Here is a 27,869-nt window from a genome sequence, read left to right as displayed (position 1 = left end):
CTTGGATGTATTTTCACTTATACACGTGTTACTGTTGATAAGAACAAAGCTGCCTGTCACAGCTGTTAAACAATCAGTGCTGGATGACTCTGCAAGTGCCATTTCTACACGGGTGTGGGGTAGAGTGTGCACATTTACACTTCTTTGGCATCACTAAATCCCCTTAGAAGAATGCTTTGATATGAGTGGATTTTTTGCAGTGACAAGAAACATACTTGAGCTTTTTTCTCTTTCCATTTCACAGCTCTTGACTGCCAGCCATGGGCAGAAGTCACCATTTGTCACCATTTCTTCAGTTAAGAAATGCTCCTTTCCAAAATCCTTTGGCAGAATCTCCCCGAGATCTGTTTTTCTGCTCCTTCCTAAATTAGCAACAGTCTTCAAAGAAAAAAACAAAACAACTGACAAGTCAATATGAGAAGAAACTGGCTCTAATTTTGCAGTTTTTCATGGAAAGTTTCAGAGTTTATTATCTATAACCAATAAAAGTGGACAAGAAAATTTGCAGAAAAAAGTAAAAAATGTGTATACACATAAGAGAAGATTGTTCTTTATTCAAGAAGCAACACATGATACAAATTCAAGATTTTATTAAAATCATTTGTAAGTTAAGTTAACATAATATCTCAGTGGTGCGGGGACATTTTTAATAAAGCAAAAGAATGAGTTATGTGAATAAACAGAAGAGTGAACAGTGTTAACTGTGACATTAAATGATTACATGATTTAATTATTCTTTGGATAACAAGCAGCTTTGTGAACATCTTTTCAAGGAACTGACACCTGTGCCTACTATGAAATTTGCAGTTGAATTACAGCTTTGTTTCCCGCCTTTGGTAATTTTAAGGAAACAAATGGAAATGGTTTTAAGAACTTATAAAAATCTACCACCTACCAAAAGAAATTAAAAGGTAAGGTGGTAAACACTAGGAAGAAAAGTGCCAACCCCTCGCAACCCCCATGCAGCTGAAAATCCACATATAACTTCTGTTGTTGTTAATCCTCACCTGAAGCTATTTTTCCATTGATTTTTAGAGAGAGTGGAAGGGAAGGGGAGAGACAGAAAGAGAGAAACATCGATGTGAGAGAGACACACTGACTCTCGCACACACCCCGACCAGGGCTGGGGATCGAGCCTGCAACAGAGGTATGTCCCCTTGGCTGGAATCGAACCCAGGGCCCTTCAGTCCGCAGGCTGATGCTCTATCCACTGAGCCAAATCGGCTAGGGCAGTGGTCGGCAAACTCATTAGTCAACAGAGCCAAATATCAACAGTACAACGATTGAAATTTCTTTTGAGAGCCAAATTTTTTAAACTTAAACTATATAGGTAGGTACATTGTTATTAACTTAATTAGGGTACTCCTAAGGCTTAGGAAGAGCCACAGTTAAGGGGCCAAAGAGCCGCATGTGGCTCGTGAGCCGCAATTTGCCGGCCACGAGGCTAGGGCCCCATATAACTTTTGACTCCCCCAAAATTTAATACTAATAGCCTACTTTTGACCAGAAGCCTTACCAATCACATAAACAGTTTAACACATATTCTATATGTTATATGTATTACATACTGTATTGTTATAATAAAGTTAGAGGAAAAGTCTCATTAAGAAAAATCATAAGGAAGAAAAAATACATTTACAGTATTTATGGGAGAAATTCCATGAATAAGTGGACCCGTTCAGTTCAAACCAGTGTTGTTCAGGGGTTAACTGTATTTGTTTGTGGGACAGAGCAAGAGAGAACAGAAGCAATAATGAAAAAAGAGACCAGAAGTCCAGGTCATGCGAAGCCCTTACTTATTCTTGGCTGTCAGGGGTTTCCGGCTGATCTTTTTCGATTTGTCATTATTTTTCTTCGGTGGTTCTGGATTTGCCTGCATGTGTCTGCCGTAGAGACTGAAAAGAAAGAGAGAAACAGTGAGATCTCCCTTCCTAATACAAGACATGCTTGTACTGGTAGAGCTTTAAACAACAGATTCATCTCCAGGAATACTCACTAAGCCAATAAAATAAAAAACCAAAAGATCAACTGCTTTCTCTGGGTCATTCACTGTACTTAAGAACTAAAAATTCTCTCTCTCTCTCTCTCTCTCTCTCTCTCTCTCTCTCTCTCACACACACACACACACACACACACACACACACACACAGCACTCCAGGAGGTCCAGTTCTGGAATTTCACAGTCATTGGGCATGGTGCAAAAACACTGAAGGAAGAGAGACACAGGCCTGTGAGAAGTGACAATGCTTAGCCCAGACATTCCAGACAGAATCTCCGAAGGCTGTGTTTAAGTAGACAATGACAAAAATTGGGTAGAACTGGAGAGATAGAGTATCCATTTAGTGAAAAGTGAGCATCCTGCCTGGCCGAAAGCTCGGGGGCTGGATAACGTGACAGAGAGCAATGGTGTCCGAGCCCGCGCTGGCTGCTCAGGCCTGATGGATAGTGCTGGGGTGGCGACCACACATCAGTGTCGCCTTAATAAGTACTGCTGATTAAATGTTGACAGAGCACCCTGCAATTACGGCGATGGCATTCGTCGCAGAGCAAGCTAGCTCTGTGGCTGAGAGGATTGAAATGAACAGCAGATAGTCATTAATTGATAATTTATGAGTAATTCTGATTAAACTGAATTAAAAGCCACCCTAAAATAATACAGCTCAACCTCAACTCCCCTGACTGATATAACTGTGTCCCCAGGAGCCCGGCAGGTGTCCGGCCTCAGTAGGGGAGGCATTGCCTGACTCTGCTTGTTGCAGCTGACTTGTACCAACCGAGGAGGGATGACACAAAGACTGACCTCCATATTCAAGTTTTTCCTTGTCCTAAGGCCCATTCAAGGAAGCGGTGCCCTCCCTGACACTCAAATTTCACCAGCGCACAGTGCAGCACTACTTGGCATGTACATATCTCTCGATGACACCGGTGGGCCAACTGAGGGGTGGACCTGGCACACAAAGTTGGACAACTGATCCAGTGCTTAGGGAAAGCTGGACACTAGGGTTTTGACAGGTGATCCTGTATTCTGTCTTTTCCAGAAGTTTCCAAGCATCTCCTTAAAAGTGGTCTAAAGTCAATAGTGATCTGAAGACAGGTCTCTGCTCCCAGGAGCTCAGAATGCAGAGCCTGGAGCTGGCGGGGGACAGACCAGAAGCTGGAGCATGTGGAGTGCATGGAGCGCATACACCCAGCCAGGTGTGGGATGCTCGCCAGGTGCGGGAGGCTCGCCAGGTGCAGCAGAGGGCTATCTGTTGGGTCAAAGAGGTACGACATGTCCTGGACAGGTAACATTGGAGCCTGCAAATTAGCTTTCAACTTCTGCAAGTGCTTAGACTTTTTGCTAAATCTAACGGAGAGGCCCAGGCCTACCCAGGCCAACAGGGGGCCACCCTGAGCTTCTACAGGAAAAACTCCTCCTTCCTCAAGAGACTCTGCTACCAAGAAAAACAGATCCTTAAGCCCATGTTTGCCGCTTTCCCTCACACTTCACAAATGCCAGGTTTCCCTGAAGTCTACATCATGGACACCAGGGGCCCTGGATCCCAAGTGTAGAACCACTGGTTTAGGCAGAGAGGCAAGTCCAGCCAGTCCAGCTTCACTGACATGGCCACCTCAACCCAGGGCTGTCCCTGTCCCAATCCCCGGAACCTATGACTGCCACCTTATATGGCAAAAGGGATTCTGCAGAGGTGATTAAATAAAGATCTTGAGATAGGAATATTATCCTGCATTATTGGGGGGGGGGACCTGCACACCCCCTTCTCTCATCCTTTCAGCATCCCTCCCAGGTGCATCTGACGTGGAGAGGAAACCCTGAGCCAAAGTAGACTTGTTGATTACAGTCCTTGATCACACGGTCTCTGAAGCATGCTTATGGACCACCTGCCTGACCTCCTCAAGCTCAGGGGCTTGGAGCTCAGTGTGATGTGCTGGGAGGGAGGCCTCTGGTCTCTAGGCTCCTCTCATTGGGCACAAAGCAAAGATCTGCGTCTACTCTGTGTGTTCACATGGCCCCAGGATCGTCAGTTATCCAGCTTTCTTACAGCTTCATGTAGCTCTCCTCTACTTTCTGAGTCCTTATCCCCATAAGGGAAAAAAAGCTACATGTTCTTACTCACAGACAACATCAAACTTTAAAAGTTACAAAAATCTGCATAAATTCAATGCCACGGTTCCTCACTTGGAAATGCAGGGCACTTAGGCGCTAGAAAGTGTTAATGACAAAAATGAGGTGGGAGGAAGGAGAAGCAAGATTTGCTAAGGGCCTGCTATACCATGTCCTGCCTCGTAGGCCTGGAAGGCTTCCCAGAGGGGTGGGGGTTACCTGGACCCTGACAGCGGTCATCTAGCAAAGTCATTTCAGAAGAGGGTGCAAAAGCTGTCGGGACTCAGCAAGGCTCCTCTTTTTAGGAAGGAACTGGGATGTTTCAAAGTTTCCATTCCTTTTTCCAGACCCCACTTTGTGCCTGAACTTCCTGGGGCTGCACAGCAAGTCACTATGAAGGGCCAGGTGCACAGCAGTGCTGAACCTGATGTTTAAATCCGAGTTTTGTCACCCCCTAGTTATTGACTCTGGTCAAATGATTAGCGTCTCTCACTCTCACCGTGCCTAGGTTTCTCCATATGTAAAAAACAAATGACATGGTTTTCCTCACAGGGTGGCTGTGGTTAGAAGAGCCAGCATCATGACAAGCCTATTGCAAGTGGCCAGCAAATGCCTGTTGAAAAATAGGACCGACGTGGGGTTACAGTCAGAGAGATTAAATATAGATAATTATATGATTACTTTACTTCTTAAGGGATTTTTCCTCTGAAAAAAATAACAAGGTGTTTTCTATCAACGCAAATCCCCAAGCATCTCTGGAAGAAAGGTCTTAATTCCCTCTGAAGAAAGCAACCACGGCAGAGCTAAATGCAGCGCCCCACTTCCTGGGTGAGTCACCGCAGAGCCGGGATGACACTGCCCTCCCTTCTCTGCGTGATCCTTTCACTCCTCAGCTTTGTGGGCAGATGCAAGTCGCCGCTTTACTAAGCGGCCAGTCCCACGTGAAGACGTCACTGTGGCAGAGCAATAAGGACAAGCGTCTCAGGGTCCAAAGCCTCAGACTCCATTCCTGGCCCCACCAGTGATTAGTCCTGGGGCCTCCATCTGGGAAGTGTGGTAGTCAGAATAATGGCCCCCAAACGTCCACATTCCAATCCCTGAAACCTGGGAATGTATTACATTGCAAAAGAGACTTTGCAGAGGTGATGAAGGATCTGGAGCTCGAAAAATTAACCTGGATTTTCTAGGCGGGCCCAAGGGAATGGCAAGAGTCCTAGAGGGAGGCAGGAAGGTCAAGGTCAGAGAGATATTTGAGCCTGTGACCCTCCTGGTTTTGAGGATGGAGGAAGGGGCTCCTACCCAATGAATGTAGGTGGCTTCCAGAAGCTAGAAAGGCAAGGAAATGTCTTCTCTCTTAGAGCCTCCAGAGGAAGCAATACTGTGGATCCCTTGATTTCAGACTTCTGACCTCCAGAACTATAAGATAATACATTTGTTTTGTTTTCAGATGCCAAGTTCATGGCCACTTGTTACAGCAGCAACAGGGAACTCATACAGTAAGTGAAACCCTCTGGGTCATACACAGGGCAGCCTACCAGGAAGATGCTGCTTAATTTAAGCAGAAAAAAATAGAAACTGTCTGAGGTAGCACTGAAAAGAAGGGAAAGTGAAAAACTACATTTCAGAAAAGACTCAAAGTGTACCCAAAGGAATAATGGATACTGTTTCTACCAGAAGAAGGGGAACAGGTGGGCAAACTGTCCCCTCTTTACTGTAGTTAGACTCGATGGTCCGGCTGCCTCCATTCTCTGAAGCTAACACTCACGGCTCATGTTTTGAATGTACCTGAGTTTAATTTATAGAGGGTCACTGAGTGATGACACAGAGAGGTCAATGCCACTGAAAGAAGTTTTATTATATGCAGTTCCTGAGAGGAGGGGGATACACCACACCATGCAGGGCCACGTGGGGAAGTACGAGGGTCGGTCAGGAGACAAAAGGAGTGTAGGAGAGAGCAGGGCCTGGAAAGGAACGGGTGAGGTAGAGTAGGCAGGTTTGAGAGAGTTTAGAATTGGAGAGTTTGAATAATTTCAGTGGCCTCTGGGCCACAGGGATGGTCCAGTTGTCCGAAATGGGGAAGAGGGGAAATGTTGTTTTGGTGCGTGTACTTTAGATAAAGGGGGTGGCTGGGGGTAAGGGCTTTGGAGTGGTTGGTTTGTATGTGAAAGGCATACCTTCAGGCATGCTGGCTGCTGTTTCTAGGAGTTAACTAGCCCTGGGAAGGGCAGCCTCTCCCCAGCCAGCAAGACCTCCATATGTCAAAGCTTCACAGAATATAGAAAAGACGTGATTAGTTAAAATAGCCCACAGCCGCCCTAACCGGTTTGGCTCAGCGGATAGAGCATCGGCCTGCGGACTCAAGGGTCCCGGGTTCGATTCCAGTCAAGGGCATGTACCTTGGTTGCGGGCCCATCCCCAGTAGGGATGCAGCTGATCGATGTTTCTCTCTCATCGATGCTTCTAACTCTCTATCCCTCTCCCTTCCTCTCTGTAAAAAATCAATAAAATATATTAAAAAAAGAAAAATAGCCCACAGCCTTTGGGGTGGATTTTTGTCCTCCCGATTACTCATATCCTCCTCTTGTGAAGTACTTTTCCCTTTAGGGCCTTGGTGACTACAGTTGACTCCTCCACCTGGGAAATTCCAACCATCCTTCAGACCCTGGCACAAGGCACTTCCCAGACTAGCACATCGCCTCCGCACTCTGCTCAGATGGACTGACCCGCCTGCCCTGAGGATCCCCGGGGAACAGTCCCAGTCTTCACTGACCTCTCCTCCCCACACCCTGCCTGGCTCTGAACGATGTGTGACTTCGGGCAAGTGACTAACTTGCCACAGTTCTCATTTGCAAAATGAGGATAAAAATTTGCAGCTATCTCACAAAGCTTTGGAGAAGATTAACTCAGACATGGACAAGGTCTTGTCTATTCAGGCACGCAACAGGTGTTCCGGCTGCTATGCCACTTTAACCTCTCATGAAGGTCCATGACTCAGGCCAAGATGGCCGGTTCCTTCCACTTGTCAGCCGCTGCCAGAGCACAGCCAGGAATGAGCTTGCTCTGCCATCAATCCCTTCTCAGTGGAGATTCTGGTGGGCAATGAAATCGGCCATGCCAGCTTGAGAATGTTGGCAAAGGGAGCCTGGCTCAAGGTCACCAATGTGGCAGCTGCCGCCAGTGGGCAAACTCTTTAACCCAGAAAATGAAGAGAACCTATGGCACAGAGTCTTAGAAAATCTCTCCCCTGAAATCTGAGATTTCTAGATCAGTGGTTCTCAACCTTCCTAATGCCGCGACCCTTTAATACAGTTCCTCATGTTGTGGTGACCCCCAACCATAAAATTATTTTCGTTGCTACTTCATAACTGTAATTTTGCTACTGTTATGAAACGTAATGTAAATATCTGATATGCAGGATGTATTTAGGCGACCTCTGTGAAAGGGTTGTTCAACCCCCAAAGAGGTTGCGACCCACAGGTTGAGAACCGCTGTTCTAGATGATCACTGGGAGATGATTAAGGAGGAGAAAAAAGCCAAAAAAAACCAATCTAAAATGACAAGAAAGGGTTCATTATGCTCAAGGGTCTGATGAACAGGCTCCTGAGGCTGAAGAGAGTACGGAAGGCAATATGTGTGTGCATGCCCTTGTGGTGGGCCATGAGCGAGCCAGTACCACCAGGCCCTGAGGGCTCTCCATTCGTCCCTTTGGGATGGGCCCTGCCCTGAGCAGTCACCTGAATACTCCTTGCCAAAGACCAGCATTAGAGGAATCATCCCAAAGTGATTCAGGGACTGCTGGGGTCACCAGCCTGATCCCTTCTGAGGCATCCTGTGCAAGCAGCCTGCACACTGGCCACTTGAAGCTCCATGCAACTGAACACTCTGCCTGTGTACATCTAAGACTGCACAGGAGAAAAGTCCAGCATGCCCAAATCAGAATACATTTTGCAAACAATTATTATATTAAGCAGGATGGTAAGCATGCTTTTCTATTATTGATAGGTAAATTTTATTTACTACGTGTAACTTCATTAGAAAAAAATCTGTATGTCTTATCATTTCTGTTGGGTCCAAGGGTCTCTAGCAGATCCTCAATCCCGTCTTGGCTGCAGCAATGAAGACCAGAGTGGACCACCTCATTCCTTCTTCAAAATTGCCTCCTTGGTTGCAAAGCACTATCCTGGCTGCTATTCTCTCTGGACACTTCTTTGATTTTTGGGTTTCTGCATTTATCTCTTTGTGTTCTCTTCCCTGGAACAACCATCTAATTTTATAGCTTCAACTATTATTTCTGAGCAGCAGCCCTCCAAGTCACCGCCACCTTCAACCCCTGCTGTGCCTTGTTCCCACCTGGACAAGTTGCTCTAAAACACAAACAAAGCATATAACAGGTCTCTACCCCAACTTCCAGTCTGTCCCTCTATGTCTCCAGACCTTCAGGGTCAAAACTGAAGTCACCATTGAAGTCATTTTGACGTCTGCTTCTTTTTCCTGTCACCACATGAGTCAAGTTTGACTGACACTTCCTCTACAAAAGACATTCTTAGCCTGGGACCAGGAAAGTATCTGAAACTCCAAGCAAAGCTGCATTTTTCAGCAGAAGGGGAACAGTTTTCATTAGCTTCTCAAAAGATTCATAACTCAGTGGATTAATTAGTCGCTTTATGGTGAGTATTCTTACTTTCATCACCCAATGATCTTATCCATTCTTTTCCTCCTATCCTAATCCAGGCCCCTATCACATGGCCACTAGATTATTATAATGGGTCCCTTTTTTGTCTCCCTGATGCTAATCCATTCCCTCCTCTACAGTGTCCTACACACAAGTGACAGAATAATCTCTCCTTGGTTTACTCATGAAAAACGGCAGCCCCTGCCCATGGGATCAAGTACCCAGCCTGGTGTATGGCATACAGCCGCCACAGAACATGCCATGTCACACTTAATTTACCCAACCTCATCTCTGTTCACTAACACACCTGTGTATAGTAAGGCTGGTCCGGAGGCAGGCAGCGTGGAGTGTAGGAGAGAGGGACCGAGTGCGAGTTCTGCCATGTATTAGTTGAGTAACCTAGAGTTTCATCTCTTTCCAGAATATCTATTATTTTAGCTGGCATATGGGAGTATCTGCACGTCTGCCTTTCAGGTGTATCTGGCCATCAGACTTGCTTCAGTTCACTGAAATGCTGTGAAAAATACAGAAGTGCTAAATCAACCCGAGGCCTGGGATTGGCTTTCCTGCCCGCCTGCATGCCTTTTGGTCCTTTTTTTGCTGATCTGTGTCACTATTTCTTGGAATGCCTGTCTGAGTCTTTTCTGTAATTCAGATCTCATTCATATTTTTAGGCACTCCACAGCCTCCTCCACTTCCCTTGTACCCCGATTTCTGTGGGATTTATCAGGATTTCACCATTAAGTCCTTGATGATCCATAAAGTGATTCCTGCTCCTGGCTTGCTATTTTGAAGTATCAGTAGAGTGCCTTTACAGGGACACATTAAAATATGGCTACCATTCGTTCAACACTCGCTGTCACAGCAATCCAACGAAGTGGAGGCTTTACTGTCTTCATTTTCCAAATGAGGAAACCGAGGTGTAGCAAGTTTAGGCCCTGATCAAACCCAGGCAACCACTCCCAAAGATCAAACTCTTGATTCACTAAGTTATCTTGTTTCCCAACGTTGTGGATTTCTCAGTTTTGTCTTCCCTAATAAGCTGTCCACTTTCTTGAAAGCTGATTTCACTTCTAATGTATTCTGTATACTCAGGCACTGCTAGGAGCACATGTGTGCTAGGTAAATATTGTGTTTCAGAATGCCAGGTATGTGAGGGGAACAATATGCTGTTCTTAAGTCATGTGCTCACGTCATCTGCCTCCCTCATGTTGTTTTAGTGGTTTCCATGGAAAGTCCTTACACAGACCAGGAAAAGAACCAATTTTAAAGTCTAAGTATATGGCCAGTGACAATGATGAAGAGAAATAATTTTGTTTATACTCTGTAATCTTATGGTAGGGTGCTAAATTTAAAATCTCCACAAATAAATCTGCGGACAGAGTGGGAAGCCGAGGTTATTAATAAGCATTTGAAATAACTTTATCCCATCTAGAAGCTATGAGGGGCTGGTGACAGAACCTTAGCACATAAACTGCTGAGTCTTAAAGAAAAAAATATTAACAGTTAGCACGAGAAGGCTCATTAATTCAAAAAGCAATGGTTTTTGGAGATCAAACCTTCAAGTGATGGTTCCATGTAATTCACCAACGGTAATATGTGTCTTTCACATTCACATTATAACCAACACACAGTATAAAAAAGAAGCATAAACATACAGTGCCAATGGCATCTATATAAATAGCCAAAAAACATGTTAACAGCTGGCTTAGAACAGATGTTAAGCTACACAAAAATATAAAATATAAAGCAGATTTTAAAATATGCCGTATATTCTAGACTCGCTATCTGCCCCACTGAAGGACAGAAACAAGGATTCTGGCAGACCAAAACTAACAATCTCATGCACAAAAGATGCTCATTAAACTTCATCATCCTGTCTACTTTAATGACGCTTTTACTTAATAAAAATTCCCTGAGCAGTTGCAAGGATATTAGGCAAGGTCTTTGGTTATGTATCAGAGGTCTGAGCTGTCACCAGCAAGCATGCAGTTCAGAGGTATGGTCCCTGGGGAAGGAGCAAATACAGCTTTCACGGAATACATGCAGAGAAAAATCGATAACTGCACCTTGCTTCCCACTTAAGCATTTAAGAAAATAGGTAATCCTTTTAAATTAAACTGCAAAATGCTAGATGTTGCAATTTCAGAATAAGCCAAAAGGAAAAAGAAAACAAGTCTAATGGATTGTTTAAGTTCCCAAATAAGTTACTTCCTTAATAGATTTCATATCTGGAGATTAAATAATATTATTTATAAAAAGAATTACTAGTAATCTAGTACTTGCAACTGTAGAGATTTTAATAAAAAGATCCAACTGCATGTTTCTATGTGTTTATAATACACAGATATACAAACCTATTCATAAATGTGAGAAAGAAAAACAATTTTATATTTGCATACATCCTTCAAAATGATTCCTAAAACAAAACAAAACAAAAAACTACTGCCTTAAAATTCACTAACTTGAATCTGTCTCTAAAAGCTAAATAATAAATACCTAATACGTCCTTTTAATATGGAGCTGGATGTTAATACTATATAATTACAAATTACTGCTTTTGTCCGTATCACATAACCCACTTTAATTTTCACATTCTGCCAATACATACTTGGCTGGAGAGATTACAACAGTCAGGGTAAGTGTGAGGCACTACTCAAAATTTCAATATATTTATTTATTCTTTTTATTTTTATTTATTTTTTGTTGATAGTATTACAGATGTCCCAGTCCCCAACCTACCACAGGCCTTCACCTATTGTCTGTGTCCATGGGCTATGAATATATGCACATAAGTTCATTGGTTAATCTCCTCCCATCCCCCCTCCCACGCTCCCTCACCCCTTCCCTCTGACATCTGCCAGTTTTTTTCCACGCATCTATGCCTCTGGACTTATTTTGTTCGTCAGCTTATTTTGTTTATTGGATTCCACATATAAGTGAGATTGCGTGATATCTGTCTTTCTCTCACTGGCTTATTTTGCTTCGCATAATGATCTCGTGATCCATTCATGCTGTTGAAAGGGTAAGACCTCCTTCTTTTTCACAGTCATATACTTTCCACTGTGTAAATGTACCACGGCTTTTTTAACCACTCATCTGCTGATGGGCACTTAGGCTGCTTGCAGACCTTAGCTATTGTAAAATAACACTGCTATGAATATAGGGGGTGCATAAATTCTTTCTGATCGGCGTTTCAGGATTCTTAGGTTATATTCTCAGATGAGGGATCATTGGGACAAAAGGCAGTTCCATTTTTAATTTTTTGAGGAAACTCCATACTACTTTCCACAGTGGTTGCACCAATCTACATTCCCATCAGCACTGTACTAGGGTACCCTTTTCTCCACACCCTTGCCATCACTTATTGTTTGTAGATTTATTAATAGTAGCCATTCTGACAGGTATAAGGTGATACCTCATTATAGTTTTAATTTGTATCTCTAAGATGAATAGTGATGTTGAGCAATTTTTCATATGCCTATTGGCCATGTGTATGTCCACTCTGGAGAAGTGTCTATTCAGATCCTTTGCCCATATTGTAATTGAAGTGTTTGTTTTCCTAGTGTTGAGTTGTATGAATTCTTTGTATGTTATGGAAATTAGCCCCTTATCAGATGTATCACTGGCCAATATGTTCTCCCATATATTGGGTTTCCTTTTTATTTTGATGATAGTTTCCTTTGCTGTAGGAATCATTTTAGTTTGATGTAGTCCCATTTGTTTATTTTTTCCCTTGTTTCTCTTGCCCTAGCAGATATATCAGTGAAAATCCTGCTACATGAGATGTCTGAGATTGTACTGCCTATGTTTGCTTCTAGAATTTTTATGATTTCATGACTTATATTTAAGTCTTTTATCCATTTTGAGTTTAATCTTGTGTATGGTATAAGTTGGTGGTCTGGTTTCAACTTTTTGTATGTATCTGTCCAATTTTACCATCATTATTTGTTGAAGAAATTGTTTTTACGACAATGTATGTTCTTGCCTCCTTTGTAAAATATTAATTGACCATAATGGTGTGGGCCAATTTCTGGGGTCTCTGTTCTGTTCCGTTGATCTATATGCTTGTTCTTATGCTAGTACCAGGCTGTTTTGATTACAATGGCATTGTAGTATAGTTTAACATTTGGTATTAAGATTCCTCCAACTTTGTTCTTTCTCAAGATTGCTGTGGCTATTCGGACATTTTTGGCTCCATATAAACTTTTGGAGTATTTGTCCTAGATCTGTGAAGTATACCATTGGTATTTTAATAGGAAATGTATTAAATATATAAATTGCTTTGGGTAGTATGGACATTTTAATGATGTTAATTCTTCTAACCCATGAACATGGTATATGCTTCCACTTGTTTGTATCCTCCTGTTTCCTTTTTCAATGTCCTATAGGTTTCTAAGTGTATGTCTTTTACCTCCTTGGTTAAGTTTATTAACAGGTATCTTATTGTTTTTGTTGCAATGGGAAATGGAATTTTTTTTTTTTTTAGTTTCTCTGAGGATTCATTATTGTTGTATAAAAATGCCATCGATTTCCAGGTGTTAATTTTGTATCCTGCTACATTGCTAAATTCATTTATTAAATAGGTTCTTAGTGGAGTCTTTAAGGTTTTTCTCTGCACAATATTATGTCATCTGTAAATAATGACAAGTTTATTCCTCCTTTCCAATTCATATGCCTTTTATTTTTTCTTCTTGTCTGATCGCTGTGGCTAGGACTTCCAGTATCAAGTTGAATGAGAGTGGTGAAAGTGATCATCCCTCTCTTGTTCCTGATCTTAAGGGAAACACATGTAGTTTTTGTCCACTGATTATGATGTTGGCTATAGGTTTGTCATATATGGCCTTTATTAATATGAGGTATGATCCCTATTCTCACTTTGCTGAGTTTTTATCATAATTGGATGCTGGATTTTATCGAATGCCTTTTTTGTCTATTGTTATGATCATGTGATTTTTATTCTTTACTTTGTTTATGTGATGTATCATGATTATTGATTTGCAAATATCGAACCAACATGGCATCCCAGAAATAAATCACATTTGGTCGTAGTGTATGATCATTTTAATGTTTTACTGGATCCAATTTGCTAATATAATGTTCATCAGGGATATTGGCCTGTAATTCTCTTTCTTTGTAGTATCTTTATCTGGTTTTGGAATTAGGACAATACAGGCCTCATAAAAAGAACTTGGAAGTCTTCCCTCTTCTTGAATTTTTTGCAATAATTTGAGGACAGGTATTAGTTTTTCTTTAAATGTTTGGTTAAACTTCACTGTGAAGCCATCTGTACTGGGAATTTTGTTTACTGGGAGTTTTATTATTATTATTATTACATCAATTTCATTATTTGTTAACAGCCTATTTACATTTTCTGATTCTTCCTGATTGAGTTTTGAAATATTCTATGTTTCTAGGAATTTGTCCATTCCATACATCTTGTACAGCTTGCTGGAATCTAATTGTTCATAATATTTTTTTCATAATTCTTATGTGATGTCAGTTTTTACTTCACTGCTTTCATTTCTGATTTTATTAACTGGGTCCTCTCTCTTTGTTTCTTGATAAGTCTGGCTAAATGTTCATCAATCTTGTTTATCTTTTCAAAGAACCAGTTCTTGGTTTCATTGATCTTTTGTATTGTTTTTTAGTCTCTATGCCATTTATTTCCACTCTGATCTTTATTATTTCCTTCCTTCTACTTACTCTGGGTTTTTCTTGTCATTCTCTTTCTTTTTTAATTTTTATTGTTTTCAGAGAGGAATGGAGAGGGAGAGAGAGAGAGAGAGAAAAATCAATGATGAGAGAGAATAATTGATCAGCTGCCTCCTGCACACTCTCCACTGGGGATTGAGCCCGCAACCTGGGCATGTGCCCTGACTGAGAATCAAACTGAGACTTCCTGGTTCATAGATGCTCAACCACTGAGCCCTGCCGACTGGGCTCTTTCTAATTCTTTTAGATGTAGAGTTAGATTGTTTATTTGAGATTTTTCTTGTTTCTCTAGGTAGGCCTGTAATGCTATGAACTTCCCTTTAAGGATTACTTTTGCTGTGTTTCATGGATTTTGGTTTGTTGTGTGTTCATTTTCAATTGTTTCCTGGAAGTTTTTGATTTCTTCCTTGATCTCATTGGAAATCCATTTATTGTTTAATAACATTCTATTTAGCCTCCATGTGCTTGAATGTTTTTTGTTGTAGTTGCTTTCTAGTATCATGCCATTGTGATACAAGAAGATGCTTGATATGATTTCAATCTCCTTGCACTAACACATAGTCTATCTTTGAGAGTGTTCTATGTGCACTTGAGAAGAATGTATATTCTGCTGCTCTGGGATGAAAATGTTCTGTAAATATCAATTAAATCCAGCTGATCTAGTGTGTCATTTAGGGTCACTGTTTCCTTGCTGATTTTTTCCCCTCAAGATATATTGAGTGATGTCAGTGGGCTGCTCAAGTCCCCCACTATGACTGTAAGGCTATCAATTTTTTCCCTTAAAGTCTCCCAAGAGTTTTTAAAATATAGTTCTGCTTCCAGTATGAATACCTAAGAGAGGTCTTTTTTGCCCACATTATCTATCTTTAACCATATGTATTTCCTTCACACAAGTAGTCACAATATAATTATTTTGTTTATATGATTACTTGTTTCCTGTCTCCCAAGAGAGTAGGAACTTTGCCTTATTTAGTATCCTCTGTGACTGCTATGCCATAGGCACACAATAAATGATTGTTGACTGAATGAGTGACTGTATGATGTAATGGAAATATCCAACTATGTGAGTGTCATTAGTGCCTCTGAAACAGGACTATCTTAGTCATTTTGTTTCTCCAGTACCTGCCACACACTAGCCCACCTAATAAATATTTACTGGTAAATTGAGAGAATATCTTAGCCAAGAAACATTTCCCAATATCCCAATTCCGTGCTCATCAATTGATTATATATCCCTTTCACATTTAGAGCTGTCTACTGAAAGAATGTGTGCTGTGCAGGCCAAGGGGCTGCTCTAGTCTGGTTCCTACATCAGTTTCTTACGTGTTTTCCTCAGTTACTGCAAGGGTTTTGAGTCTGGGAGGCTAAAGGTAGGGCTGGGGATGGAGTAAATGGGTCTTGGCACCATTTAGTGAGGCCACTGGGAGCCCAGTCAGTCATCCTCTCATGGAGGCTCTTTCACAGTACTGAGACCAGGGTTTCCATTAAATTCCTTTAAGGTACAATGGGCTTTTGTTGAGTGTTCATCATATGTGCGATTAGTAAGAACTAGCTGAAGATAGTAATTGCTTATAACAGAGAATTACGTTAAAATGAACATCATAAAACCAGTGGCTTTTTTTTCTTTTCCTTTGGACAAGTTAAAAATCAGAATAAATTTTTACTATGGATATATGAGTCTTTCTGGTAACACATGGTTCCTTCATGAATGGCTCCAGGTTGTTCACAACCTCTAACATTTTTAAGCTAGTGATCACGGTAGCAAAACTCTTGCAGCACTGACTATACTGTAGCATTTCCACATGCAGCCTCTGTGGAGTTTTCTATATATTAACTCATTTAAACCTTATACAATGTCACATGAATCAAAGAAACCCTGTGGGGTGCATATTTGTCCTGTGGCTCTAGATATCAATGATGTCACAAATACAGAGTTAGTGTCACTGAACTAGAAATGACACTGTGTAAACAGAGAACGCTTTTCCTTTTCTTTCCTTTTCTTTGCAGATGAGGACAAGTGGTAAAATACAGAGGTATTACTCATTGTCCTCATCTTCCTCTTGTTTGTGGCTAACAATTTAGACTCTGTTCCTGGGACCGACCATAGTTCCCTCACAGTTTCTCTCAGTCCAGGGGACCTGATGATTTGACCATGGCAGGGGACTCATGGTTAAGTTAGTAGAAAGTTAAACATCTCTTTACCTACAAGCCTGCAGGTTCCAGAGTGCAGGGCAAATTACACCGAATGAGGTTCTTTGCAATTAATCCACAATTTGCGTTTCCCTAGTCAGAAAATGGGGCATGTGGACTTACATAGGTAATAACTGTCTAGCACGCAGGCCGCCTCTTGCCCTCACACACAGACTGGGAGCTGGATCAGACTGCACCCACTTACAGCACTAACCTGGTCAGAGCTGGGCATCTGAGTGGAACCTGAACACTTCACATACAAAAATTATACCACACTATGTTTATCAGCTCTTTTAACCCTAAGCAAAATCATGTTAACTGAAACCTTCAGGGCTCACATCTCTAAGGTTCTTTGTATGTTCTGGTCAGATTATGGCATGATGCCTGAGATTTTAGACAGCACTGTATCATTTGCCCCTCCCCTTCTCCAGTGGTTTTCTATGTGGAGAGTCACATTTCACTCATAGACAGAGGAAAGAGATTTAAAAAATAAAATAAACTTAGTAAACAAAACCGAGAATGCATCCATCTACCTTACAGATGGACTTATCTGGTGCTCTGACCAGAAGACTCTCACCAGGTGAATGTCAGGAAGAAGCAGCTACAGGTAGAACTCATGCATGACCTCTTATCATTTTCTGGCAGAGCAAACTCCCTCGCGTCAGCTGGGCTCTCTCTGAAGTGCCAAACCCCATACCTGGGACATGGCATATGAAGTTGATTTGTGCTATGCCTCCAATCCTGATCCCAATCATTGAAATACTGGCCAATGGTAAGGAGAGACTGGCAGAATGGGAGGAATGAGGTTTTCATGGGCAAAGGAACAAAGTGGTATTTGGGAACAAGCCAACAGTTGTCAAAAGAATCATGGAGAAGACATCTGTGAGAGCTCAAGTCTTTGGATCCCATCCTCCCTTTAGTTTCACTTTCATGTTTTTGAATTTTGTGGAAAAATATATTCCAAAAGGAATTAAGGATTAAAAAAATACTTTTAACCCTGATATATTCAGCAAATGTTTAGCTATGCCATCCATTTCCGCCTAGTTTTTTAAAATCAGATTTTTAAGAGTCCCAGAAACGTATGGTCTTCGAGTGAAAACAGGTTAAAAACTAAGATGCTCGTGGTTTATGCCTGATATAAAAACGACATCCTAGAAGATTCTATGCATCAGCAGTAAATCTGGGTGGGGACTCTGGGAATGCATCAAGTGGAGGGTCTGACTCTTTCTTAGGACTCAAGCCTTAGTCATTTGATGCTCCCCAGAGACCTTGTCAACTCAGAGTACAACTGTGGCTGTGGGTGGGGAGAGAAGAGCTAAAGCTTGTCACAACAGACCTTTTCATCCAAGAATCTCAAGTGTTTCATCTAGGAATCTCACCCACAAAACACTCCTGGAAGGTGTTAGAGCGTCTAAACACAGATGGTGAGAGTAAGGTGAAAGTCAAAGCATGAGGTGGAGGTGCCAGACGACCAGAGTACCCATGGAATACTGCCTGGGCTGCCCTTGGTCATGGTTTCTAGTACAGCCAGTGCGTGTGGGCATGAGGTGGCTGATACAACAACGCCTGGGTGAAAAATCACAGAGGAAGCACATGCAAAGTAGTTCTTTCAAATGTTAACAAACCATGTTCTGCAATAATGGACTCAAGCTCACCTATGTTCTCATGGAAAAATATTCTCCCTAAATAGCTAATATAACCAAGAAGATTTCTGCCCAACATATTTTCCAGAGAATAGTAAAACAAGCCCCTCTTATTAGGGAGTAGTTCTTGCTATGTTGAATATTTACAGCGAGTTAATTTCCCCCTCATAAATATTTCAAAAAACCTATTTTAAAAAATCTTAGCTACAGAATATCTCTGACCAAAATATGAGATTTATAAATATAACTTTACATTTTCTAGTAGCCACATTTAAAAAGTAAAATGACACAGATAAAATGAATTTTAATAATATATTTCATTTAACCCAGTATATCCAAAATATGATCATTTCAACATGTAATCAATATAAACAATTAATGATCAACTGTATCCTCAATTTAAAGATGAATGATTTGTTAAGTATGTCATATACATGGAACGATTTTTTGGTACTAAGTATCTTTGAAATCTGGTGAGTATTTTACTCTTAAGGCACATCCCAATCAGACAAAGTAGAATCCAGGAGCCGCAGGTCGTCACAGTCACCGTTCTGCACAATACAGACAGAGGACACGGGAGTCTGGTGGGATGGAGCCACCTTCTTTTTGAAAGCTGAGGGACCCTTTCTTGGCACATGGTTACTTTTAGTGCTTTAGGGAAAGGAAGGATGAATATATATACCACATAATTTTTTGAAAAAGTAATCTCACTTATCTAGAGGTCATTCCAATATCTTTAATTGTTTATAATAGTTCTGAGTATGAACCTGGGAAGTTCTTTAGGCCAGTACAAATGAGTCCTAAAGCCCATGTACACTGCTTGGTTGGAGGAAAGTATAGTCAGTCCCTCTCTTTCCCAAAAGCAAGAAAACAAACACACCTACAAAAGCCAAAAACGCTCAGCTTGACATTGGCCAGAGTACACATTCCAGAGGCTTATGCTAGGAGGGGTCCAAGAAGCAGCAGCTATAGGCTGAGCGCATTAATAAGATTTGCCGTTTTCCAGGCAAGCCAGACCCTGTCACTCAGCTCTGCTCCTTCTAAAGTGGCAAATACTAAATCTGGACTCTGGTACTCAACCCTCTCCTGTTCCATCCCCTGTCCATCTCCAACTGATGGGCCAGAGAGTGTGGGTGGTGGGCTGTAGGGAGGTCTATAGAATCTCACTGCAGGTGGCCACAAGGCTTTTTTAAAAATATAAGTTTTATTAATTTCAGAGAGGAAGAGGGAGAGAGAGATAGAAACATCAATGATGAAAGAGAATCATTGATTGGCTGCCTCCTGCACGCCCCCTACTGGGGACCAAACCCGCAACCTGGGCATGTGCCGTGACTGGAATCGAACCTGGGACCCTTCAGTCTGCAGGTTGACACTCTACCCACTGAGCCAAACCGGCTAGGGCAGCCACGAGGCTTTTACAAAGGAGAGAACAAGGTGCTCAGGAGAGATAGGGGACATATATTAAGCCTGTTGGCTATGTTGAGGTAACATTATTTTTAAATTCCCCAGTCCTTCTCAAGATATTTTTCCCCCCATAAAACTCAGAAATATGAAACTGAAAACTAAAGGAAGGGAAGACCCAAAGATCCATCCACTGTTGAACTCCCACAGATGCCTTCATTATTCTTTTGACAAATGCTGATTTGTTCCCAAATGCCACTGCTCCTTTCCCTGCAACAACACAGCCCCTCACCCATTAGCCTCACCGGGGTCCCCTGTGCTTGCAACTCTCAGGTCACTGAGGGCCGCCACCCTCACCTGTGGCTAACATTACTGGGGAACCTCTCTTCTGAAGGCCATTTTGCAGAGCTGACTTACAAACTGCCCACAGTGAGTAAGGCTCATATGACTCCTGAACACTGGCTGTGCAACCTGGGCTCCTGTAAGCCTCAGTTTTTCAACCTGTAAAATGGGTATAATAATCAGGCCTACACTGCTTACAGTTGGGAGGACTGAATGAGGAAATCATTCTAGCCATACATTAAACATAAACTTTCTTTTTCATTACAACCACTGGCAAGAGAGGTTAAGTCACTCAGCCACTTTGCAGAATCTCATCTCAAATGGAAAAGTAAAGGTCTAAGCTCCAATTTGCCTGATTTCAAAATCCAGCTGAGAGAGAAAGAGAGAGAGAGAAAGAGAGAGAGAGAGAGAGAGAGAGAGAGAGAGAGAGAACGAGAACATAACTCTCTCTCTATGCTCAGCACCTATGTGGAATGTCTGGCAGACTATAGGAGAGACCTAGTTTGGAGTTCATCTATAATAATTTGCAGCTAAATAAACCTGGTGAACTAAACCTCTCTGAGCATACTTTTTCATCTGGATAATGGGACTGTTAATAATAGTACACACTTCACAGAGTCATTAGGAGGATGAAATCACATAAACGATAGTTTCTTTCCAAAGAGATATTTTTTAAATGTTGTACCATGTATGCTTGAGAGAAACAAAAACTGACAGAGAACATAAGATAGATATAAAGCTTGGATATAAAGCTATCAAGTTTAGTCACTTTCCGTATGTAACTGATCACTTCGTAAAGTACATAAAAATGTCTGATCACTGTGTTGTATGCCTGAAACTAAGATAGTATTGAATGTCAACTATAATTGTAAAATAAATTTTAAAAAAGTTTAGTCACTTTCCGAGCCTGGTCTTCATATCACATGCTGGTCAGTGCTCAAGACGACCATGCAGTCCTGTGGAAGAAGGGCCAGCCTCTGCTCTGTCCAGGGTTCTGAATGGGCAGCTCACTAGTACTAATTGAACAAACGAGTAAGGACATTGAGTGCATCTTCCATCCTCCTCTTGCTTCAGCTCTCCCATTCACATGCTAAGCTGTTCCCGAATCTATTCAGATGGGAACCACATTACATAAGAGTCAATAATCTTTATGGTAACTCTGCAGTGAGTGTCATTTGTTGTAATGAACACTGATCATAAGTTAAGCCCCTAGCTACTCTCTCTGTTATTTTTCATTATACTGTTCCTTGCTCTGTTATATTTCAGGAGTACTGAGGGAATTCAACCAACTATGTTCACTAGTCAGCTCTTCGTTGCTCAGATTAGATTCTGTAAGATGCAACGGAGCAATTTGCAAACACACTGAATCTTAAGGAAATGCGTCAGATGCTGGTTATATGTTCTCTGCCAACGCCAGTGGGCACCCCACCTTCCCCCAGGTTATTTGTCCTCTTAATTTGCTGTTTTTCTCTCTATTTATCTTCCCCTCATTTCACAGTATGGCTCTCCAGGCCCAAATCCGAGACAGTATTAACAATGTGTTTCTGGTTATTTTTTCCCTCAGTAATGACTCTTTGTTCAATTCGACACCCAGAGTAGTGTTTCCAAAATCATCCTCTCATACAGCTCTCACTTGCAAACGCCACTCTGCCTACATTACAGTCAGTCCCTCTCCAGCTGCTCTGAAGGGCGCTAACTCCAAAAGGCACACCAGTGAGAAAAAGCTGGAATTTTCCCCATTTTAAAAAACCCAATGTGAAAATTCATTTTGATGTTGCATATTCAGCCTGAGAGTGAAATGTCCATATGCCTCTGTGCTTCAAGCACTTGGAACTGCTTATAAGCAGGTTGTGAGTCCCTGGCGAGACCACGTCACTGCGACGCCTCAGGCCACCAGCACAAAGGCTCGGAGACCACACGGGCTGGACGCTTGGCCACTGACATGCCAACTTTACACTCTGTCTGGGCCTGAGGTTTCAGTCCACACCCACTGGATACTGGGCAGTGTTCCTTTTCATTAAGGCCATGAGCTCTGGTCCTGTTTGCCATGGTGCTGGGGAATACTTTCAAATAGTGAGAATAAGAAAATGACACCTGCAGGCACCAAAGGTCTGGGCTTGCCACCCTGAGTGTCTCTTTAATGGGTATGTGGCTAGGAATGCTCCCTTTTCAGGGAAATCTAGCTCGAAGGCCTGAAGTCTATTCAGACAGGCATGCTGCAGTAATGCCATATTCTGTTACTGTATATTTCTTCTGAGGCACATCAGAGAAAAGCTGAGAAGAAACTGTTATTAAAACGCCTACAGCTCTTTAAAAACAACATTTTAAAACTTTTTCCAGTCAGGACACAATGCTTTGGTGAGTGCAGAAGAATATCTATCTATGGGTGTGAGGACCGCATGTATGCAAACATATATAAAACAACCTCACACCAGGTGATATTTCTTGGAAACTGAGTGGTTATGGGGAGGGGAGGCATAGAATCAAGCCCAGAAAAAAAAAGAGTTCCAACTATGGGTAAGAGTTCCTTTAAAGTTGAGATGAGATGTATGCACCCTCCCATTACGAACAGGGACAACATTAATAAATCACGTCCTCCTGTACTTAAGGGAAATAATCCTACTGACCAATTTTTTTTTTAATATATTTGTTTATTGATTTCAGAGAGGGAGAGAGGAAGAGAGGGAGAGAGGGAGAGAGGTAGAGAGAGAGAGAGAGAGACAGAGAGAGAGAGAAACATCAATGATGAGAGAATCATTGATTGGCTGCCTCCTGCATGCCCCCTACTAGGGATAGAGCCCGCAACGGAGGCATATGCCCTTGGCCGGAATCGAACCTGGGACCCTTCAGTCTGTAGGCCGATGCTCTATCCATTGAGTCAAATCGGCTAGGGCAATTATTTAACCAAAATCTCAATTTCAATTTAGGTGTACATGGAAACAGTCAATAAGCAAAAAGCATTACAAACTTTTAGCAGATATTAAGTGAAGAAATAGATAGCATTTAACAAGAACTATACACACCTAAAAAAAAGCTCCCTAAAATGGAACTGACTTATCCCATGTTCAGAAGGAATCACTGTGGAATATTCCACCATATAGAGCAGGGGTCCTCAAACTACAGCCCACGGGCCACATGCTCCCGTTTTGTTTTTTTACTTCAAAATAAGATATGTGCAGTGTGCATAGGAATTTGTTCATAGTTTTTTTTTAAATTATAGTCTAGCCCTCCAATGGTCTGAGGGACAGTGAACTGGCCCCCTGTTTAAAAAGTTTGAGGACCCCTGATATAGAGCCGCAGAGGTGGGGACTGTTACCCTGTCTGAGCCTCACCTTACTCACATATGAAATGGGCATTCTCCCTATCACCAACACAATGGTTATGAGGACTAAAGGTAAGATACTTAGCAAATCTTGAAAACAAAGTTCACGATTGTTACCCAAATACTCCACTCAAAGCACATCTGTCAATAATGAAGTACTAAGAAATTAAAAATGAATGGAAAGACATTGAGGGAAAAAGTTTAAATAAAAATATCATGTGCGATAACAGCCATGCAGTTTTTAAAAAAATGTACTATGAATCCTGCAGGACAACAAGTGTCTGTTTGGCTGACATAACAGAGCACACCATGTGTGCACTTCAGTCTCACCAATTTGATGACAACATGGCCTACTATCACTACCCCTCTGTGACAGCAATATGAGCAATGGGTGTCACTAGGTAAGGCTTAGTCTCACCCCAGAGGAAACAAACAGCTCTGGCCTGTGTGGATCAGTGGTCAGAGCATTGGGTCTTGGGTTGATTCCTGGTCAACGGCATGTGCTGAGGGTGCAGGTTCAATCCCTGGTCCTGTCATGGCGCATGTGGTAAGCAATCAATCGATGTGTTGCATGTTGATCTCTCTCCCTCCCTCTCTCTCCCCCTCTCTCCCTCTCTCTCTCTCTCTCCCCCCCCCACCTCCCTCCCCCTGCTCCCTTCTACTCTCTTTAGAAATCAATGGGAAAAATATCCTTGGGTGAGGATTAACAAAACAAACAAACAAACCAACCACCAAAAACAGAGGGAGGAGACCCACTGCCTCTTCCATCAGTGCTTATTGTTTTGGCTGGGTACCCCATAGAAATATTCTGAGTTTCTTTCTGTCAACAAAGGTAGCTGGCCAGAGATAAAGCAAAAATTAAATCAACTCTGAAAGAATGTTGACCCCAAACATATGGACACATGAACATTTGTACATGTGCAGAAAATACACATTTCTTAGCTAGAATCATAAGAAAAGGAAACTTTAGCAGTAATTTGAACTATATGTTCCTTTGTTTTTAACTTAAAAATTTTACTTTTTAAAGAAACAGAAACATACTTCAACCCATTTAGAAAGTCAGATGTCTTCTACTTAAACATAACTTTTACTAGTATCTCAGTAAATTTCTTTCAAGTTTACATCCAAAGTATTTTTTAAGCAGTAATTATTATAGTTTATAATTTTATAATAGGTTTATGATTTTAAACAAAAGTACAGCATCGGTATCTACCACATAATCATAAACAAATTACTGACAGGGTACCTGTGAATCCATGCTGTATTTCATCATTAATGTAAGCATTTCTTTGTTGGGGACACATAGCTTCCAGTATCCCCTTTAATGGAAAAGTAACTTCAGCACTGTGGCTTTGGGCAAGCCACTTAACCTATCTAAGCTTAGTTTTTCTCACAGGAAATAAAAAAGGACTTCTGTAAAAGTAAAAAAGATAATACATTTAAAGTAGTATCGCACAAGAATGCAGGCCTCCATTGATGTAAACAGTGAATAAAGTCACTTGACATTGAATTTTCTTAAAATGAAGCATATCTGCATATAAGCTAGAAACATGCCAGGAAGATCAGTCTTTCATTCACCAAGTAGTCCTGTGGGAACTGACAAATAGGGGGCAGAGGCAACTCATCTCAATAGGGAAGGGACAAAGTGTGCCCAATGCAGTCTCAGGAGAGAGCGGCCAAGGCCACTTCCATTTTCCTATAACCGGGGAGTTACACGCATGGTCACAAGAATGCTATCAATCAGGGTCTCAAACGCTGCAGTGTATTTTAAATATGCACACTTACTAAAGTAACAATTCAAGACAACCACCACAGTAGTAAAAGCAACATAATGACTTGTGAATTACACAATGGCTGTCAACCAGGCAGACCTGCCCTCCACCAGGGGCCCGATTGGCAATGTCTAGACACACCTGTGGTTGTCACACTGGGGGTGTGCCACTGGCATGTAGTGGTTACAGGCCAAGGATGCTGCTAAACATCCTATGATGCATAGGATAGTCTCCAACAAAGAACTGTCTGCTCCAAAAGGTCAACAGTGCTGAGGCTGAAAAATCCCAGTATAAACAAAACTAGCAAGTGAAATTAAACTTGAACATTAAAGCAAGGGATAAACGGCTGCTTCCCTCACCCCACCCAGCCCTTTAATATACAATCTCCCCCAAGCATGTGTCTCAGAGGTGTTCAGTGAGATGAGTGATGCAAACTTTACATTTTAATTCTACGTACGTATTTTTCTCAAGTGCAATATAGTTTCTTTTAAAAATTAATTTAAGGATGTGAACTGATTTCAGGAAAAACATTAAACCTTATAACAACACAGGGGTTTGTGGATATGGCAAAATCTCTCTCCACAAACAGTGTTTCTGTACTTCTTTTGTTTTCTGTATAGATCTCGCTCATATGTAGCTATTTAACAGATTCAACCTGAAGAAGAAGGTGACACCAAGTTAGTAAAATTCTCCAAGTTACAAAACAAAGAGAAAAGCAGGGATCCACTAGTTCCAAGGCTGCTTCTCCTCTGAAGGAAACTGTCTGTAATAATAACAAGATTTCAGAGCCACAGAATTAGGGCAGCATTCCAAGCAGGGCAGCTGATCGGGACTTCACCAAAGCACCAGCAGGTAGGGGTCCAGAAAGCCCTCAGTGAAAAGTGTTTTATTTGGGAAAAAAGCTTGTTCTGGATGTGGCGATTTAGTGAAAACGGCTGTTTATAAACCAAGGCTGGAGGCTGCACACACACACACACACACACACACACACGCACATGCACACGCGCGCGTGCAACCTGAAGGAAATTAGCACTAGTAGAACAGATGGGAGAAGAAAGAGGTCAGCGGCAGAGCTTACAGAGACGCGCACATCAAACTGCTCCCTAAGCTGAGTCCAAGTCTACAGAGAACAAACTTGTGAAGAAGCACGGCTGGGCTCGCACTTAGGGGTTCTCAGCCGGCAGCTCTCCTAGGTCATCTGAAGGAAAAGCTACCCAGAGAGTGTGAGGGAACATGGAGGGCTGCAGATTTCTGGGTTCAGGACCCCTGCAGGAGAAGACCTACAGCACTCACTCCCAGATACAACTCAGCCATCTGTGCTTCTAAGGATGAAATGAAGAGAGATTTACGAATTTCAGAGGGAAGGCAGGGTGGGTGTGGAGATATTAACTGGGAAATTTATATGCATATATGCATAGCCCATGGACACAGACAATAGCGTGGTGAAGGCTTGGGAGGGGTGGGTGCGGAGTGGAGGGGGTCAATGCGGAAAAACAAAAATAAAGGGGACATCTGTAATACTTTCAACAATAAAGATAAATTAAAAAATAATAAATAAAATAAATAAATGTGGGCATATTAAATTAAAAAGTAAGAGAGGATTACAAACTGACCTGCAATTTGAGATTGAAACACACACACACACACACGCACACACAACCCCTGCTAAAATTAATACTCGCCAGGCAAAGTCAAAAGTATATTACAACTTCATCTTCATATAATCCATCTTCAATTGCTAGGGGTTCAAGAAACTAGAATTCAATGGATATTAATGTATCAATGTCAAGAGACTTAAGAACACAGGGATATGGACAGAGGTACTGAAATGCTTCTTATAAAGCCCCTCATTCTAAGACCCGAGAGTATGAGTCCATGATCCTGCCACTGCCCTGCCACTCCCCCCACCCTCCAGCTCAGGGCACTCAATCCCGGCAGGAGGCCACATTTGAGGATTTTTTTAAAAATCACACTTTAAGTATGTGCAGATTATTTTGAATCAATTATATATACATTAACCTGTCTCAAAAAACAAAACTTCTCACTTTCTTATGCTTATACATCTTATTCTTTTTTAAAAAAATATATTTTATTGATTTTTTACAGAGAGGAAGGGAGAGGGATAGAGAGTTAGAAACATCGATGAGAGAGAAACATTGATCAGCTGCCTCCTGCACGCCCCCGACTGGGGATGTGCCCGCAACCGGAATGGAACCTGGGACTCTTCAGTCCGCAGGTCGTGGCTCTATCCACTGAGCCAAACCGGTTAGGACAACATCTTATTCTTTTCTATGCTCTTGAGGTTATTTGCAGCTACTGGATCAGTGCACCGGAAATAGAATAAATGGATGCATGTACCGCTATTTCCAACTCCATGCCCAGTGCCATCATATTGGCAGCTTGAGACTGGCCATGGTAGGAAACTGGAAAACACTACAATCATGGGTTTCATATATGGTACTGTTGATCATCTAGACCAGCCGTGGGCAAACTACGGCCCGCGGGCCGAATCCGGCCCGTTTGAAATGAATAAAACTATTGAAAAAAAAGACCGTACCCTTTTATGTAATGATGTTTACTTTGAATTTATATTAGTTCACACAAACACTCCATCCATGCTTTTGTTCCGGCCCTCCGGTCCAGTTTAAGAACCCATTGTGGCCCTCGAGTCAAAAAGTTTGTCCACCCCTGATCTAGACTAAAGAAA

The 27,869-nt window shown here is 41.8% G+C and overlaps 1 protein-coding gene across 4 annotated transcripts in view; it reads right to left on the bottom strand.

The window, feature by feature from the left end:
* Positions 1-236: 236 nt before the first annotated feature.
* Positions 237-27,869, bottom strand: part of RSU1 (Ras suppressor protein 1) — a 198,394-nt gene continuing 170,761 nt past the window's right edge. For 2 of the 4 annotated variants that reach the window (XM_036346219.1, XM_036346244.1), the window contains 2 exons: positions 1,797-1,895; positions 237-378 (listed from right to left, as the gene is read on the bottom strand). In XM_036346219.1, the coding sequence (XP_036202112.1) occupies positions 363-378; positions 1,797-1,895 (115 nt within the window). In that variant the 3' untranslated portion in view covers positions 237-362. Of the gene's footprint in view, positions 379-1,467; positions 1,896-27,869 lie in introns of those variants that run through there. The other 2 variants (XM_036346227.1, XM_036346235.1) reach the window with 1 other exon arrangement.

Source organism: Myotis myotis, unplaced genomic scaffold (assembly GCF_014108235.1).
Source record: "Myotis myotis isolate mMyoMyo1 unplaced genomic scaffold, mMyoMyo1.p scaffold_m19_p_1, whole genome shotgun sequence".
Taxonomy (NCBI): Eukaryota; Metazoa; Chordata; class Mammalia; order Chiroptera; family Vespertilionidae; genus Myotis; species Myotis myotis.
Note: the sequence above shows the minus strand (reverse complement) of the source record. Positions and strands in the feature narration are given on the sequence as shown.